The sequence below is a fragment of the Dendrobates tinctorius genome, unplaced genomic scaffold (assembly GCF_039654945.1).
Source record: "Dendrobates tinctorius isolate UK_male_01 unplaced genomic scaffold, ASM3965494v1 ptg000016l, whole genome shotgun sequence".
Taxonomy (NCBI): Eukaryota; Metazoa; Chordata; class Amphibia; order Anura; family Dendrobatidae; genus Dendrobates; species Dendrobates tinctorius.
In genome coordinates this window covers 25,886,713-25,905,488 of record NW_027361684.1, presented here as the reverse complement: position 1 = coordinate 25,905,488, position 18,776 = coordinate 25,886,713, and the positions used below count along the sequence as shown (strand labels likewise).

Below are 18,776 nucleotides of genomic sequence, written 5' to 3'. Positions count from 1 at the left end.
TATGTCCTATTACTGTGTGCGGCAATAATAAAATGGGAAGCGACTAAAGCTTATTCTCATTCTAGACTATATAATTATTTAAACCCTAAAATTTGCATTACAGTCACACGTAAATTACACAAGACTCCATGCAGCAATTGTTGTACGTTGCCTGTTGCCACAATCACAGAAATACCAATTTTAGTACAATAATTGTAGTTAAAAATGAAATCTTAAAGGGAATTTTTCAGCAGGTTTTTGCTTTCCCATCTGAGAGCAGCATGACGTATGGGCAGAGACTCTGATTCCAGTGATGAGTCACTTACTGGGCTGCTTGCTATCATTTTTATATAATCACTGTTTTCTGTGCTGCAGATCTAGCAGTTCCCTGAATGCTGAGTCCAATATAACCGCGCCCACATCACTGATTGGCTTATTTCCGTGTACACTGTGCATAGGTAGAAAGCTGGTGGGGGGTGATGTGAGTAGTACTTTTTACCGGCTGTCACAGCAGCTGACTCATGCTGTCATCTAACAGCATGGGAACCGCAGCTCTCTGACCGGCGGTAATGATCTTACCACCGATCAGAGCCGCTGGTGTTTCTTGCACTGTCAGGCAGATGACAGCGTGGAAAACACTCGATGTTCTGGATGCTTAACCTGAACAGTAACAGAGTCTTCTTGGAGAAGTCCGTGTTCGGTGTCCATGTCCAAATATTAGGTGCTCCGTATGGACTCCGAACTTCGTTGTTCAGGTTCACCCATCGCTACTCTTGGACCAATGTTGATCAATGGGGCAGTGCGTATGACACTTGAAAAAAATGCATGTGCACAAAAACTCTAGACCACCCGCGCACCCATGTTAAATATAGGGGCGCATTGTGCATGTATGCGCACGATGCGCTGCGCTAAAAAACGCTAGTGTGAAACCAGCCTTAGTCTTGCCGCGTGTCATGGAGCATGTTGTTATTGTGACTGACATAACATTAGGTGCTGAATGCAATGCTTTGTCGTGATATTGCACACAGAACCTGTCATCTCATTCATCTCTTCTGACGACTGTTCTTTTTGTGTTGCAGTGAGATGATCCTTGTCGAAGGGGTACAACCAACTTGAAAACTGGCCTGCGAGGGTATTGTCACTCCACGAATAGTTACTGCCACAATGCATTCATGGAAATGTTTAACTCCTAAGCTGTTTCCCACCAATGAAAGAAAGAACTGCCATCCTAGTGCACTCCTTGTGTCCCATGACACGTGTCTTGTGAACGGAGTTTATAGTATGACCTTGTCTTGTCCAGTAGTGGAGTTGACTTTTTCCCATTCTTTCAATTTTTCTTTGCTGGAAGCAAAGAGAATATCTTTTTTATGTGAAGCATCCTACGTGAACAGTCTTTCTATACGTGACAGCATCAGATCACCGAGTGCCAAGTCTACTTATGAATGAAGTTCACCGGAATTCTTGCCACAATTTTGGGCATTTTCCCTAGGTGGTACGTGATGTTTGATACAGTGAAATTACCAAATGCTGCTGTTCCATCTACCTAGATAATACCTGAGGATCTTCCTGCGGGTCACACAGTCTTGTCACAGTTTGCCATACAGTCTGATTAAATGACCTGTAGAAGTGAACAGTTTCTTCAAACATGGCTGCTTTTTCGGCATCTTACGCAACGTATACGCACAAATGTATCTGAATGTGCAATGGCTTGAGGAACCAATCCAACATTGTATACTACTACCACAAATCAAGGTCCTTTGGTCTTAATCATCGCACAGGAGCAGTAGAAGTTTTCAAAGGCGCAGAATACTGAAGGTCATCTCGTACCATATAGGTTGTGGTTTTTGTGTGTTAAAACAATGTGTATGAGAGTTACTGTACATTGACGTTCATTGATGCCACTGCGTGTAGGCAAGTCATCTGGTGGAAGGAGATAGTAGTGTGCAACCTTCTCTTGATATGACGAGACCCTCTTACTGAGGTGTGGGTTACATCATGGGGATTTGTTTTGCATGTTTAATAACTGAAAAATAATCTTTCCATGAAAAATATGGATTGAAAATTGAACTGTAATGTCATCACTTTTAGCATTTTTCAACTTACACTGAATTTACTATATATTGTAACAGGCCAACATTTACCTTGCCAATTGGACTGCTTACTCTGCATCATCATCTGCCGTCAGTTTAAACAGGAAAGTGTCCCAAAATTTGTTATCAAACTTCCACAAATCTGTATTGACCAGGAGTCGTTGATGTCTGTGTATAATAGTTTACTGTGCTGTTGTGTCTGGCTTAGAAGACGGACATGGCTGGAAAGAATGGTAAAGAGAGACCAAAGTTTCATGTTTTGGACTCTTTGCCTAGTTGAATGCAATGGCTTTGTCAGTGGCATGTCTAAATCCTGTTTTTCAGGAATTCATATGGAACCCTTCAATAAATTAAGGAACAGGAGCATTGGGCCTAACGGATTGACAATGGTTTGCTACTATATTCTGACTAAAGTAACATAGGAAGATCATTTTAATGGAGAACTCCAGAAGTTGTTGTATTGATCTCTTCAATAGCTGTCTATAATGTCTTACAGTTTGTGCGTTATAAAACATACTCAGCGCTGATTTCTACCGTTTGCAGCGCTGCTCAAGTCCTCTCTAGAGCTCTGACTGCCCGGCTCACATTGTAGACCGTTAGTTCCTTTCTTAATTAACGTTTATGCGATCCTTGTTTTGAGTCTCACAGACTTACATTGAGAAAGTGAATTTCGGAACAGAAAGAAGACCTCGTGGTCACATGATGTAGGGAGTTGACCGAAGTAACGCTGGAAACAGCAGAAGACAACAATGGTTAATTAGTATTATGCACACACTGTATGCACATTAATGATGGCTAACAGAGTGGGCGATAAAAAAAAAGTGCTGGAGTGCTCTTTTAAAGTTATTATAAGCCGCATTTTAATAATTGTAAGTATTCATGGGGGAAGAGCTGCTCTTCCAAAATGTCATGCTGGTGGATCCCCCTACTGATTTGACTGACTGCTCGCATTCCAAATACATTATCTCAAGCCACCTCCAACGACATCTAGTGCATACTCAGAAGTAGATTAGGCCATTACATGTCCCTTCACTGAGCAAGTGCAGAAGCCTCTGAAGGTACTTCGTGATGACATACCAGGCTATAGGTTGCAAATCAAGCCAAGAAGCCAAGAGCCATTATGACTAGAATCATAGAATGGTAGAGTTGGAAGGGACCTACTGGGCCATCTGGTCCAATCCCCTGCTCGAAGCAGGATTCACTAAACCATCCCAGACAGATGTCTGTCCAGCCTATTCAAAGGAGCAGCTCTATCACCATGATTAACTTCTTGTCTTTTCACACTCACTGTCAAAGTTCTTTTTCTATTCTATAGCGAATACAAAAGCTCATAGTTGTCAGGCTGTTTCCATCAGGTTGGCGGTGGTTTAGGGGCCTAAATCCTCGTGACAAGTTCCCATTAAACTTCAGTAGAGATATATTTTATGGTTGTATAATTAAAACAGAGGAATTACATTTTTGAATATCTTTTAGGCATCAAATAGCAGAAGTACTTTATAACGACAAAACAAATCACATCTCCACATGTCCATTCTATTAAAAAATGCTATCAGTACTCTGGACTATATACGCATCACTGATTGGAGATTACTCTAAAGAGTGAGAAATACCCTATTTTAATTTTTTTTTGCACAAATCAGTAGTAGATAGGACTATATTAAACATTTTAAATATATCTTAACAAAAAGTGCCATCTCTATCGGCTCCATCTGCTCCCAGCAGCCTGTAGTTTCCCTTGCAGGATTTCTGTAAATGTTCAAAATGTCCTGCGTTATCAGCGGATTCTATAGAATTGCAGGTAAATTTAGTGAAAATGCAATGCTGAGCGAATTTTTAGAATTAACAAAAAGGACTGGGTGTTTCTAAGGAGTTTTTTTACACTATGACCGGGGTCAGACTTGCAGATACAGTGAGATAAAATTGCGTGAGTCTCTCACATCAATATCCGGCACTGCCGCCGGCACTCATACAGATTTTTCGAGCACTCTGTAGTCACTCGGTTAGCACCTGAGCATGCTCAGATAACACCTTATCCAAGCACGTACGCTCATCACTATTAATAATGCACAGACCAGATACAGATCTTCTGACACAAACTCGACAGTCTCATATATGCCTACACGGGTATGGCGTGAAACATGAATGTGGAGCGAAACATGTAGGAATTCGACCTAACTCAGATGTCATAATGCACAAAAAACAGATTGTTAAATTCAGCTCGACTATATTAGTATTTGATCAAAGTACTTGCAGCCTTTTTTGTATCCAAATTTATGTATTTTCAAAAGCTTCCGTCATTTTGATGAAACCAGCAAGGAATTTTCCAAATGTAGATTTCCGTTTTTATCTTTCCTGCTACCAAAAACAAAAGAGTAATTTTATCATTTGAATCCAACCTGAAATTAGTCATATACGGTACTTGCAAAATATATATATTTTGCTTTCTAACAGGGTCTTACTTTCTTTGCACGCCTTCACAGCATTTCCAAAAATTCATGGAAAATTTTCTAAAAAAGATTTTTACGTTAGTTTAGGAAAGAAATAGAAGTGACACCCCCATTTTCTTTTGCTCTGTGAGTGTATTGTATAGGGCGGGGGTCACCAGACCTCACATACTGGATAGAGACCTAGGGTGATCACTATGTATGGTCCCAGTATGGCCAAACAAATCGCCCTCTATTGCCGTCAAAGAATTTCCGCAAATGAACGTGAATGTTAGAGCAACTTTCCGTTACCAGATCTGAAATATTCCATGCACATATATTCCAGTAAGAGTGTGATACTCCAAAGACTGCTTCCACCCAGACTGACAGCTGCTGCCCGCCGTATCCTCCTAGACGGTGACACACCATTTCTCATCTGGTCCTAAATTATTTAAAATAAATCTGTGCCCATGCATAAAAACGACCATTAGTGTTAAATAATAAAGGTCACCGCTGGATTCTAATGCACAGACATCTTGCTGCTTGGAAGGCTGACATCTAAAATGTAATTTTTTTCTTATGCAATGCTAATAATATGCAAATATATGATCGCCCATCACAAGTCAAATGTTTTTTTGTTGCCGAGTTCCCTCTACTGGTGGCTGGAAGAAATGCAGGCATTTAATGTTTATATATACTGTACTGTATAATTGTACTGTACATTTAGCTGCATTTTTAACCCATGATATATAAAAGGGGGCCTGTCAGCTTTTTTTTTTTAAATAAACAAACCATATACTGTATTGGTTGTTACCATTCCCCATGTTATTGAAGTTTGTGGACAGCATCTGTCTGTGTGGAGTGACAAATGGTAAGATAATGCATCGTTGTTTATGCATTCATTCATTTATACATACATGCATACATTTCCAGGAGGAATAACAGAAGTACAACAAAACTCCAAGTTCTAAAAAATTAAATATTTTACTGGGAATCCATCAACATCACATCGCCAGAGCAGTGGCTTCTCTTCTGCTCTGCTCTGTTGACGAGTGCGTCTCCAATTTCATGGTGATTGACGGCCGGCTACCCGCTGCACAACTGTGGGGAGCCGGCTATCAGTCAATATGACGTCAGCAGTCAACAGCCCGGAAGAAGTAGAGCTGCTCTGTTGATGTGGAGCAGCAGAATCGTCGGTGACCGCTCTGAGCCGGCTCTCGGGTGGAATAGGCAGGTAGCTGCTAACTATTTAGCAACCAACTGCCTGTTTTTTTTTGGGTTCATAGTAAAAAAAAATAATTTAGCAAAAGGATAACCCCTTTCAGTCCTCGTTATCTGCTATCTATGTAGTGTAGATTGTAAAAGAGTTCGATTCTGCAGATTTGTATCCATTGATTACAATATATTTTCTGACATTTCAAACAGGAATTTCATTTACTTTATAAAGTTTTCAGGGCATTTTAAAAAATGAGTTGTTTTATTTATTTTTATGCGCTGTATTTCATTGTTTCCTACATTTATACTTTGACATATGGTAACTCTCTTTGACTTAAATTTTTTTTTTTATTTTAACAAAATCAATCAGTTGTTAGTATTAGACGTTGAGATGAGCGGATTTCTTTGCTCAACCTTGATTTTCGCTCCAGATCAGTGATCTCTGGCCGTAGACAGGAGCTGCATGAATTTCTTTCCCCTCCAGGATCGGCTTATGAGCAGCCAGGCTTGTGAGATGTCACCTGTGCGCCACATAGATGACGTCACACCAAGCCCACAAATGGAGGAATCCGGAAACGTAGCAAATTTGCGTCGCTGCTTTTGTCCTTGGCCTGAGAACTTACTTGCAACGCAGACTAGGGTTGCGCAAAGCGATCCGGTTCTACCTAATTAGAAGGTATACTCAATACTTTATTTATTTTGTGTTATAAAATCTAATAAACGATGTACAGTATATCGACACGATACGCATTGGCCTAGTTCCACTGATCATCCTGTATTTAAGTCCTAATATTGAACTCACGTTCATGAGCTTGTCCACCTTTAGCGTTTCATTAATTGCGTTAGGTTATACAATTTCTTATGATACCAGGTCAATACTAATTAAAACATATTTAAAGTAAATGTATTTTACTTTTTTTTTTACATATGAGATGACAGAGATTAGTAGTAATCCGTCAGAGGCGTCTATCAACCATCCATATGGATGTATATACCGTACACTTTGTTAAGCATCTAGCGCCATACATCTCAGGATATGTCAGGCTTAGAGACAAGGTTAAGAAAGGACGACTCGTTTAAAAAAATGTAAAAATTAGGCATTAGGTCATAAAAACAATGTAAACCGCAGTGTTTGAGCCTATTCATGGTAGCATATTCGAATCATTTCACAACAGCTATACTTCTCTTATGTTCTCCATGTCAGCAGGCTTCTTTCACGTCAATTTAATGGGGCGAAGTTGCAATACCAGTCATAGGCCAGAGAAAAACGTCATGTTCTTTCGGTGGAAATGGAGCCAAACTCTTTAATCAATTTATAAAAATGATATTTTGTCTTCTGATTCCTGCCTAATTCCTATGAGCACTGTCTAGTGTCTACCAGACATCATCGTGATTTCTTGGCCCTATGTTTCCCTTTTCTACACAATTATTTTGGAACCCAAAAAGTTTATGAAAAGGGTAGTCCACATTGCCATTAAAAGGTCTCCTAATTACTAGATGATTTGCAGAGTAACCAGAAACAAAATACCATTAAATGGCACATGTTTAATACAGACGCCAGTGGTACTGTAGAGTAGGAGCTTCTGCTTGTAGCAGTTCCCTTCTCCAAATAAAAGGGTGTATGTATAGAGACTTTCCGGAGAAAGGCGTCAATCAGACATCATACAACTATCTTATAAGTAATAACATTTCAATGGCTGCTATATACTTTAAGTACAAAAACAACAGAAGGAGATTAAGGACAAAAATATTTGGACTCCTTCACATTATACTTACAGAAACTTTTATGACATCTTCTAATTCCTTTGGTGTTAATAAGATGGCATTTCCTACTCCTACTTTACATCTATAGATTCCACTTATCTGGGAAGGCTTTCTACAAGATTCTAAAGCTAGATTTTTTTATCGGATTTGTTCCTAAATCACCCAGAACAGCATTTGTGAGGTGGGACTCTAACGTTAGACAAGAAGGAGCATCTTCCAGTCTCAGTTCCAGTTCATCACAAAAGTGGTGGGGTTGCTGTCAAGGCTGTGTGTGTGTGCCAGTCAAGTTCTTCCACACCATATCCACCTAACCATGCATTTATGGACCTTGATTTGTGCACTGTGACACAGTGATGCTTGAGCAGAAATGGCTCTTCCCAAACTATTCCCACATAAGTGAAAGCTACAGCTGTCCAAGATGTGTTGCTATGCTGAAGTATTCAGATTTCCCTTCAATGGGACCAAGGGACCTGGGTCAATGCTGAAAAACAGCCCCAGGTTATTATGCACCTGCTCTAAACTTTACAGAAGCCACAATTCAGTCAAGTAGGTTACATTCTCTTGGCATTTGCCAAACCCAGACTTGTCCATGGCAGAGAAGCGTGATTTGTCACTCCACAGAACACACTTTCACTGCTCCAGAGTCCAGTATTAGCGTACTTTACACCACTTCATCCAACATTTGACATTGTGCTTGGTGATTTAAGGCTTCAATACAGCGGATCAGTTCTAAAAAATCCATGTCAAAAAGCTTCCAGCACAATGTTTGGGCTAATGTAAATACCAGAGATTAAGATCACTGTAGTTAATGAGTCAGCAAAACGCTGGCAACTTTTAGGACTAGGACTCTAGTGCCACCTATTGGAAGTAGCAATCCTAAAAGTCAATGTCAACTCTTTAACGAGCCTTGTCACGACATGGGATAAAAGCCAAACCAGAATCTCAATTTGGAGACACTGTGTTTCGGGGTACTGCCCCTCATCTCGGCATGCTTAGCATGTCAATCTCCGCAAGCAGAAACGATACTTCTTGGATATCGGTCAGAGGCCTCTCACACAGCCAAACCAGATCAATTTGCAGACACTGTATTTCGGGGTACTGCCCCTCGTCAGTGCAAAGTGCACTTTGCACTGACGAGGGGCAGTACCCCGAAATACAGTGTCTGCAAATTGAGATTCTTGTTTGGCTTTTATCCTAAGTCACGTGACAAGGCTCATTAAAGGGTCAACATTGACTTTTAGGATTGACACTTCCAATAGGTGGCAGTAGAGTTCTAGTCCTCTTCCTCTCTGAACAGACAATTTGCATATTTCCAAGAGGAGCATTGCGGCTTTAAGTCTCCTCATCTCGGCATGCTTAGCATGTCAGTCACCGCAAGGAGAAACGATACTTCTTGGATATGTTTTATAGAGGTAGACTTCATGACAGGGGCTGGATTTTACATACCTATGGTAATGGTATTGATTGATAAAATGGTGTTTAGCGATTAAGTTGAGTGTCCGGATACTTTTGTCCTTACAGTGTATCTTTAGTGGAATTAGAGCTCCTTTATTACACACTTCAAATATCTAGAACAAATTTCTAACCTACTGTCTGCAGCTGCCACTAGGAGACGCTCGTGCGAACAGTAAACTCCTAAGTTCCGTCTAGTGGTGGCAACAGGCAGCTAGATGTGCATCTGTCACCACGTTTTTGCTAACTAGTCTGCGAGCAGCATAATGTAGGTGCAGAGACTGTGATTCCAGCGATGTGTCACTTCTTAAGGCCCCGTCACACTAAGCGATATCGCTAGCAATATCGCTATAACGTCACTGGATTTTGTGATGTTATAGCCATATATTGCTAGCGATATCGCTGTGTCTGATACTTACCTCCGACCGGCTCCCCCGCTGGTTATCGCAGATCGTGCGAGAACGTCCTGGACCGCTTCTCGTCGTCAGCTTCCTGCTGGGCTTCCTGCTGTGACGACGAGCGACGCGTGGAGCCGGGCGGGAGGACATCAGGATCGCCTCGTCTGACAGGTAAGTAGCGACCCCCGACCCCTGCGATGTCGCTGGTGAGATCTGCCTGTGTGGCAGCTCACTAGCGACCACTTAGTGATGCACCAGCGATCCTGACCGCGTCATATTGCTGGTGCATCGCTATGTGTGACAGTACCTTTAGTGTAGTTCTTATAGTGAGCTTCTTAGTGTAATATTTACAAATTAATTGTTTTATTAGCAGGTGATTATCACTAGAGGACTACTGCCAAGGATCCAACCACTCCCCCACTACTAATTAGGAGCTTTCTACCTATGCACAGTGTACACAGAAAGTTATACAGAGCTCAGCATTCAGAGAACTGCTAGATCTGCAGCAGAGAAAACAAGTTATTAATCAAAACTGCAGTCCCCAGTAGGTGATACATCACTGGAATCAGGGTCTTTGACCTTACATCATGCTGCTCTGAAATTACATAGCAAAAATGTGCTGATAGATTCCCTTAAATTCAGTCTGTGTAGTTTCTATAAGAAAACAAATACACTCTAACCACATGAATTATAGATTATGAAACAATACAATCTATTTAGATAATGTAAGACCAGATCTATGGTAGATATTGTTTGGTACCTAGCCTTAGATAAGGGGCACAACAAGTGTTTAATTTTCTTTACATAGCCCCCTTTAAACAAAAAAATAAATAAATTATGAATTTGCGGGATATTTTCAAAACTCTGTTCACTTGTCTTTTTATTCTACAATTTATTGAAAAGAAAAATGATAACGCCTCTGTGTGTTCCGATGTCTGTAATTCAGCTTGTCTGTTCTATCCTCCGCATTCTATCTAATCAGTGCCATTTTTTCTGTCATTGACTTTGTGGCACTGAGGCCTTTGGTGACCATGGAAAGAAGGGTCTATTAATGAGACACCTTCATGGATCAGTTTCCCAGAGCTGTATTTTATGGTCAGATTTTTTTCGCAGATAAAATATGAAAGAGAACTGTGTAAATATAAAGCATGCGGATATAAATATATATAATTTCTACCTAAATGTAGCACTAGACAAAATGCAAATAAGCAGAGTTGGATTCTAATTTTAGAGCATAAAAATGATTGATTTTTAAGTGTGTGGATTACGTGAAGGGGAAACTATACTGTACATCGATTTGTATTCTTTTTAGATAGGTGGTGCTTATTGTAAGTCTCCGGTGACCTCTGTCTGTAAATAGTGTACATCTAACTTATTGCTTTGGTCTAGTAATGTATAGAAGGAAATCTAAAGTTCACAAATGTATATTTTGTTGCTTAAATGTGTCTTTGCAAGATTCACAATAAATGAACTATTTTATGTGCACAAAAATGCTGTCTTTTTTTTTGTCTATTAAAAATATCTCAAAATTAAAATGACGCTGACGATATAGTCCCCAAATACAACGAATCGATGATAAACAGCCAATCATCTTATGTAGACCTTGTGATTGCTAATGTAGTTTGCACCTACTATATATGCAGTAGGTAACGTGATTCAAGGACAACTATAGCAAAACAATAAAAGACAACATTAAGCATGTATACTGCATATAGATAAATATCTATATATTCATTACAGATATAGATAAAACACCTTGAATTCATACCCCTTTAAACTTTTTCAAATTTTTTTACCCTATGCCATACTCCCTCCATTTTTGAATGATAGATTGAACAGTGCTTTGTGAGATGTTCAGAGCTTGGGCTATTATTTTTTATAATTTAACCCTGCTTTATTTTTGTCCACAACTTTATCCCTGACCTGTCTGGTGTGTTCACAGGTTTTCATGATACTGTTTGATCCATAATATTTTCAAACAAACCTATGAGACATCACAGAACAGCTGTAGTTATACTGAGAATAAATTTCATGCAGGTGAACTTAAATTACTAATTATGTTACTTCTGGAGGAAATTGGTGGATCAGGATTTTATTTAGGGGATTCGGACTACAGAGGGCTGACTACAATGCACCTCACAAGTAAAAAAGCAACAATATACCATACCTGTCCGCCGAGAAAACATACATACTGTCCCATGACGAGTCCAGCTCTGCTACATCTGGATGTCAGGATGAACGGTGGCATTATGCCACCATTCAGCCTAACATCAAGACACAGTGGAGCTTGAAGATGATGACTGCTGATGACCGGAGACAACTCGGTCCCCGGCGGTCACTTGCACTGCAGTTCTTGCGGTCAGCTGATCGTGAGAACTTGGCAAGTGACCAGAGTTATCTCCGTCCCCGGCGGTCATGTGCACGGCAGTTCTCGCTGTCAGCTCAGCTCATCGCAAGAACTGCAGTGGACGTGAACTTCCTGCTGTGGCACAAGGTACAACTTTATTTAAATTAGTTCACATGAGTAGTAAGCTGCGTTCCAGCACTTAATATGCAAGTGACTATAAAGATAATGCAGTTTACTGCATCTAATCAAATCGTATGTGTAATTTATGATACAGAGACTGAGCGTCTCCGCAAAGTAAATAGACATGCTGCGGTCTGGAAAGAAGCGCCACATCTGTTTACGCAGGGAAGCCGGAGGCATCTCTGAATGCATAGTGGAGATGAGATTTCTTGAAATCCCATCCACTATGCTGTTCATCTGGCCGCTGTGGGGTGGACACTGCGTACATTCACAGCGTCAAACCTGTGAATGTACGCAGTGTCCAACCCACAGCGTTTACTGACCGTGGGAACAAGCCCTAACATTTGAGGATTTTTTTAAATTCCAGTTTCCCACATGTCACTGGGTTCCACTATCTGTATTCTCCAGAGTCATAATACTTTTAGTCCTCTCCGTGTCACTGTTCTATAGCCAAACTGGCTCAGAAATAAAAACAGTTGAACTCAACAAATTTTGTGGAGCTGAACCCGAATATGATGCTTACACTTTCAAAATTGAGAGAGGGTTGCAATTACTTATGACACCATTCATACAGGCTTTTAGAAAAATTGTGTCATTATTTCATCTTCATTATTGCATTGTTAGTAGCTAGACTATTACAGTAGTGTTCAAAATAATAGCAGTCCAATATGACTAACCAGATTAATCACTGTTTTCGGTATAAACTATATTACTACGTGTCAAACAATTTACCAGTTGGTGCAGTCGATTCTAAGAATACCAACAGACACAGCATTCATGTTCTGCAGATTTTTGAGTCTGTGCATTAGAATAATTAATTGAGAGGGGATGTATTCAAAATAATAGTGTAGGGTTCAATTACTGAAGCCAATCATTCTGTGAGGAAACAGGTGTGAATCAGGTGGTCAAAAGAATGTCACAATAATTGTGCAGTTTTCTATTCATGTAAATACAAATCTTGAATTATAGTTGTCAAAGTTCAATTTCTTTGATTCTGGTCTCCACATTGATCTCCTTCTAGAAACATCTACAACTAGAATTTAGAGATAAGCAAAAATATTCAAAGTTCCCTAAATTGGTGTCGAGTTTGCTCCTCTGTGGTAGCCAATCCAGGGCAGTGATCCCCACTGCTGCAGCAATCCTTTGCAAGCATCTTGGACACTTCTGTCATGGCGTCACAACTAGACGCATGTCATGACATCACAGGGACCTAATGAGCTGCAGAGTAACTGCCCTGGTCCGGCTGCGATGGAGGACCGAACCGGATGCTGGATCAAGAGAGTTTGAATCGTTTTGCTCTCTACATTCCAGAGGTAGATTCATTTGGAGATCAGCATCAGTGAAACAAAACTTTGACCGCTAGAATTTTGGATTTGTATTTAGTTCAATAAAGCAAAAACAAAACACAATTATGTAAAGGAATGAACATTCATACTATGGTCATTCTCCTTACCTTCCTGCTCACTCTTCCTAAGAGGCGATGATCAAATGAATGGTAAAGATGAACTTAAAGTTTTTCAACCTGGCGTATTTACATGCCACTTTTGCTAATAGGACATGAATGACAGATCATTGTGTGGATGTATCTCCACAGACATGTGTTGGTCAATTTGATAATGAGTTTTACTGAGAAGTAACTATTATCCACTTTTGGGGTCAGTTAGAACTCCAGATCCATTCTTTTCATTACTCTCATAGCTTTTGGGTGGAATACGTCTTTTCTTGTTTACATCTTACTAGTAGTATGAGTCTTAGAGTACCTTTACACTAAGTGATGCTCCAGCGATCCCGACAACGATACGACCTGGTAAGGATCGCTGGTGTGTCGCTAAATGGTCGCTCGTAAGCTGTCAAACAGGCAGATCTCTTCAACGACGCAATGATCAGGTGATCCATATAACGACCTTGGCGGTCATTGGGACCTTGTCACACAGCAGCTATTCTGATGATTCCCGCCTGCGTCCATGAGTTCTGAGTCGCCAACGAGGTCGGTCGTCAGCGTCAAACACAGCGACACATGCTGGCCAGAGGGATGCCAAGATCAAAAAATAGCCCAGGACATTCGAGCACGATCAGCAATATCCAGCGGGGGGGGCGGTCATCGCTGCGTGTCACATGTAGCGAGATCTCTGACGAGATCACTGTTGCGTCACAAAATTGGTGACGCAACAGCAATCTTGCTAACGATCTCGTTATGTGAGATGGGGCCTTTACAGGTACTTCCACCTGGAAAAACTTTCTGTCCTCCAAAAGGAAGAAAACAATATCGAGTGCCACCGATAGATGAATACAAAGAGGTCTGCCTTACATTCCTTACATTTTAAGGCTCTTTAATGGATCGGACATGGACTTTGACTGGGGCAGTTACTTACATTATATGTCGTCAAATATGTTTCTATAATTACTGCCATGAATCAGGAGATTTCTTCAAATAACACAGTCAACAATCTATTATTTTCCTAAATATTTGATTATCTCTATTTGTTGAATTAGGATTTTCATAACCACTCACAATGCGCACAATAGACAAATATGCATAATTAAAGGGGTTTCTAGGTTAAAGACCAATTTCTGCAGTCATGCTATGTGACTGTAGATTACGTCTACGTGTGGTGTGCAATGTGCACAATGTCACAATTCCTGTTTTCCCAGCGGGAAGTCACATGACGGTAAGTGTGGAATTTGCACACATGCAGTCACACGCTGACTATATTATCATTTGCTCCTCTGCGTAGAACAGTGACTGCCCACAAACGCTGGGAGTGCAGGAGAATCCTGACAGTGCGCACAATGCACGCAATACGGCAGACTGCAATCACATGGAAATTTGTATAGCGCTCAAAAATACCCTTTAATAAAAATGTACAATAATCCCTTATACCACAAATTGCATCAATGAAATATAACTCCAACCCTAAAAGCAATCACTGCTGTAGGTTTCTACAAATTTGTTCTTGATAAAATGAGCGCTCTATATTACGCTTCAGATTTCAGTGTCTGTCATCACAGATCTACAGTAATACTAATCCACATCAGTCAGAAGTCTCTGTGGATTTGTGGCTGACCTTTCATAAGACACTGCAGGCTACCCTTTAACAGAAAGGTCAATAATACATTACAAAAATAGATATTTTTTACAATGTTCAGTAAAAATTATTTTATTTAAAATCTAAATAAAAAGAACCTTGACATTTATACTGTTTACCATATACATTAGGTATCAAGTCCTCATGGTTTACAAGATCTCTACTAGCTGCCTTCCAAAATAAACCTTTATTGATTGCTTCTGAGGATACAATCTGACCTGCTGAAGTGATCGCCACCCTGGGGCAGGAATGATGCAGATCCAAGATGTGGAGAGACTTTGCAAGGATGGAGATGACTGGGTTAAAGTCTGACCTGCCAGTAGTCCAATCATGAGTAAAAGAACTACAGAAATGCGGTTTATTGGTCGACGCGTTTCGCAGTGACACACGTCTTCATCAGGACATGTGACTTGTCCTCATGAAGTGTGTCACTTCGAATCGCGTTGACTAATAAACCGCATCTCTATAGTTCTTGTATCCTGCTCATCACTGGACTACTGGCAGCGCAGATTTTTACCCGTTCGCCTCACAAAATATTAAGAGGGGTTGTCTCAACTGCTTAAATTGATAAACCGGCAATGTACTTGTACAAACAAGCATCTTTGCATTTCACCCCTTATTAAAAATTAACTCAGCAGAGATCTTTGAAAACATGAATCAATACGTCTGGAAATGGTAAAACTTTACATTGTAGAGAAAAATAAAATATTCAGCAGCATTAACACTAAATAGCCCTTTAAAAATGACTGTCCTTTTTTTCAGTGCAGACTTCGTTTTCACCCATACATATTTTTGAAGAGTGGTGAGAGGTTCGGGTGGTTTTTTTTCTGACGGTAAAACCTCTCTCAGGGACATCCAATATGCGGCAGGCACATGTTTCCTCATTTATCCTCGACAGCTTTCGGGTTTTTCATGAAAGTCATTAGTCAGTTGCTCGTCTTGCTTGTTTCCTCACTGAGGATACCTTTGAAAGTGAAACATAATAAAGACATTTATTTGATGTTATATCAATTTACGACAATTGTGAAATGTAACATAAAAAAGTTTAGGAATTTATGTTGTTGTCTCCTTTATTGCACGGTGTGCACAATCATTAGGAAATGTCTGTGTTTGATGATTAATTGTATCAAACAACTACAGTGCTTTCGGTTCATCCAGAAGGTGAATAAACCGGAATATTTAAGAAAGTAAAAAGTGAGGTTTTGTCTTTGTAAGGAAAATATCTCTGTGTGCAGAATTATTATGCAATTAAATGAAAAACAGAAATTCCTCATCTCTCGGTTGTTTAAGGCCGGGTTCACATTAGCACCACGCTGAGGATTTCTTTCCTTAAGCTCCGCCTACTTCCACATGCGTCCTGCGTACCTATCTTTAACACTGGATATGCAGGGACATGCGTTGTATGCGGATACATCCGCGCGCGTCGTTTTGTCGTGCCCGTCAAAGACAAGAAAATGCAACATGTTGCCTTTGGAGGGCACTTCAAAAAGCCGCTCGCGGACTCATCCGCATACAACGCATGTCCCTGCGTACCCAGAGTTAAAGACAGGTACGCAGGACGCATGTGGAAGTAGGCAGAGCTTAAGGAAAGAAGTCTCCAGCACCACACTGCGGACTCAAACTCTAATGTGAACCCGGCCTTAAAGATGAAAATAAACTAAGAATAATAACCAAAAACTCAATGTACAAAAATACATTAAAATAACAGTGACCAATGTAACCACCCTTCCTTTCAACAAGTCGTAAGCTCGATCCATGGAGTCGCTCAGTTTCTTAATCTGTTGGGGTAACATTTCTCCTTGGGGAGAGTGACAAGCCAGGCCTGGCATGTCGGAGGATTGCTACAGGATTGCTACTTGCAATAGGTGGCACTAGAGTTCTAGTCCTTTTCCTCTCTGAAGAGGCAATTTGCATATTTAATTTTCCAGACGAGTATGAATGGTGTAAGTCTCCTCACTCCGACATGCCAGGTCTGACATGTCACTCTCCTCTAGGAGAAACTTTACCACTTACATCCCAGTCCTAAGCCTCTCACCTAGCCAAATCAGAGCTCATACTTTGCACTGACAAAAGGCAATACACCGAAACACCATGTCTACAATCTGAGACTCTAGTTCTAAGTCATATGGCAAGGCTCGTTAAAGGGTCGACAGCGACTTGTAGAATTGCTACTTCCAATAGGTGGCACTAGAGGTGTGGTCTTCTTCCTCTCTGAAGAGACAATTTGCATATCTAATTTTGCATGCATGGCGTATAAGTCTCCTCCACAAGGAGAAACGTTACCCCTTAGATCCTAGTCTATAACCATGAGAACATCAGGTTAGCAATTGAGTTTTGCGCACAAATAACACAATCATTTGAAAATGACTATTTTTATTTTTTCTATTTTAGGTGCAATGTGACAATAAAACCTTTCTACTAACGTCTACTAAAACCCACATAGCTTATCAAAATACAGGACTTATTGGCATTTACATTCAGTTTCAAGTCACTTACTTTAATTACATTCCCACTGCTCCTTAATAAGGTTTTGTCTAAATAGATAGATAAAGGAAATTCTTTTTAGCTAAAACACCATAAATCATCATCTTGGTAATAATTCATGACACTTTGGAATCTTTGCAGGAAATATTTAAATGGAAACCATAAAAAAAATATTAGAAATGTAAAAGCATGAAGGCCTACCTTGCTTGCATTTTTGTCTGAAAAAAACAACAATATAGATTAAAGCAGACTTTATGTCTTAGAAGATAAACTCTTCGATATAGCATTCTAAGGCTATGCGCTCACTGAGTCATTAGGCCGGGATCATACTACTGTGTGTGAAGCGAGAAACTCGCACAAGTCTCTCGCATCAACACCCGGCGCTGCCGCCGGCACTCAGGACCGGAGCTGCGGCTGCATGTATTTCTATGTAGTCGCAGCTCCGGTCCTGAGTACCGGGTGTTGATGCGAGAGACTCGTGCGAGTTTCTCGCTTCACACACGGTAGTGTGATCCCGTCCTTAGACGGAGTCCATCTAAAACATGCACTGCAAAGGGGCCGCATGAAATGAACTTTATGCACAGCAATGTTGTAATGACACTGCTGTGCACATTCTCCGTTTTATGTCACGCCATTTCATTGGCTCACGGTTTGGAAACCTTGAAGTGGTTAAAAGAAGAGACATACTCAACTTTGGGCAGCTTCCGCTAAGAACCCACGCACCCCCTACACTTGAAAGCATAAAGTAAAAGACACCGGTAGCAGAGCCGCCACAGGAACGACGGCAAAGCCACCGGCAAAGCAGCTTCAGGAAATGGGTTACCAGCGCCTTCACGTAGGAAAACTCAGTGGGTGCACACGGCCTAAAAGGAAATATCTAGTTACACCCCTGTCAGGATCATGGTGATTTCTGGGCTTTAAAAGTGGTTAGAATACATGAGAAGATGAAAAACTTTACCCAGTTTTTAGGCTATAGAGAAGACATATGTAAATAAATAAATAAGTGAGAAGTCAATTATGTTGCCAAACTCAAGGTTGTACTAGTGAGTGAAGGGCTCCTGTGTAATCTGCCTCTGCAGCAGCAGCTTCTTTTTATTTTTATATGCAAAAAAAATGACTGTCTTCTCTCATTGTTTTCATTTTTATTGCACTTTTTTCTCATCAATTTTTAAAAACTGAAAGAGATAAAATGTCTGAACCTTGTTTCTTCATTGTCACTTAGAAACAAATCTGATGAAAGCTAATGATAGTGGCCGATCTGATAAGCAAAAAAGTAGAGGTGAATAGTTTCATTAAACTCTGTGTGATTTCCAAGGCCATACTAGATAAACTGTGTGAATGCGCCCTTAACAGTAAGG

General features: G+C 40.4%; 2 protein-coding genes across 6 annotated transcripts in view; one reads left to right on the top strand and one right to left on the bottom strand.

The window, feature by feature from the left end:
• The window catches only part of RAP1GAP2 (RAP1 GTPase activating protein 2), a 1,085,931-nt gene extending 1,075,119 nt beyond the window's left edge, over positions 1-10,812 (top strand). For all 5 annotated transcript variants that reach the window (XM_073565586.1, XM_073565585.1, XM_073565588.1 and 2 more), the window contains one exon: positions 1,059-10,812. In XM_073565586.1, coding sequence (XP_073421687.1) covers positions 1,059-1,061 — 3 coding nt within the window. In that variant the 3' untranslated portion in view covers positions 1,062-10,812. The remainder of the gene's footprint in view (positions 1-1,058) is intronic.
• A 3,349-nt stretch (positions 10,813-14,161) lies between these two features.
• LOC141080397 (tapasin-related protein-like) overlaps positions 14,162-18,776 on the bottom strand; it is a 36,201-nt gene continuing 31,586 nt past the window's right edge. The window contains exons 7-9 of the mRNA XM_073565580.1: positions 17,620-17,636; positions 17,431-17,468; positions 14,162-15,898 (exon numbers count right to left, since the gene is read on the bottom strand). Coding sequence (XP_073421681.1) covers positions 17,454-17,468; positions 17,620-17,636 — 32 coding nt within the window. The 3' untranslated portion in view covers positions 14,162-15,898; positions 17,431-17,453. The remainder of the gene's footprint in view (positions 15,899-17,430; positions 17,469-17,619; positions 17,637-18,776) is intronic.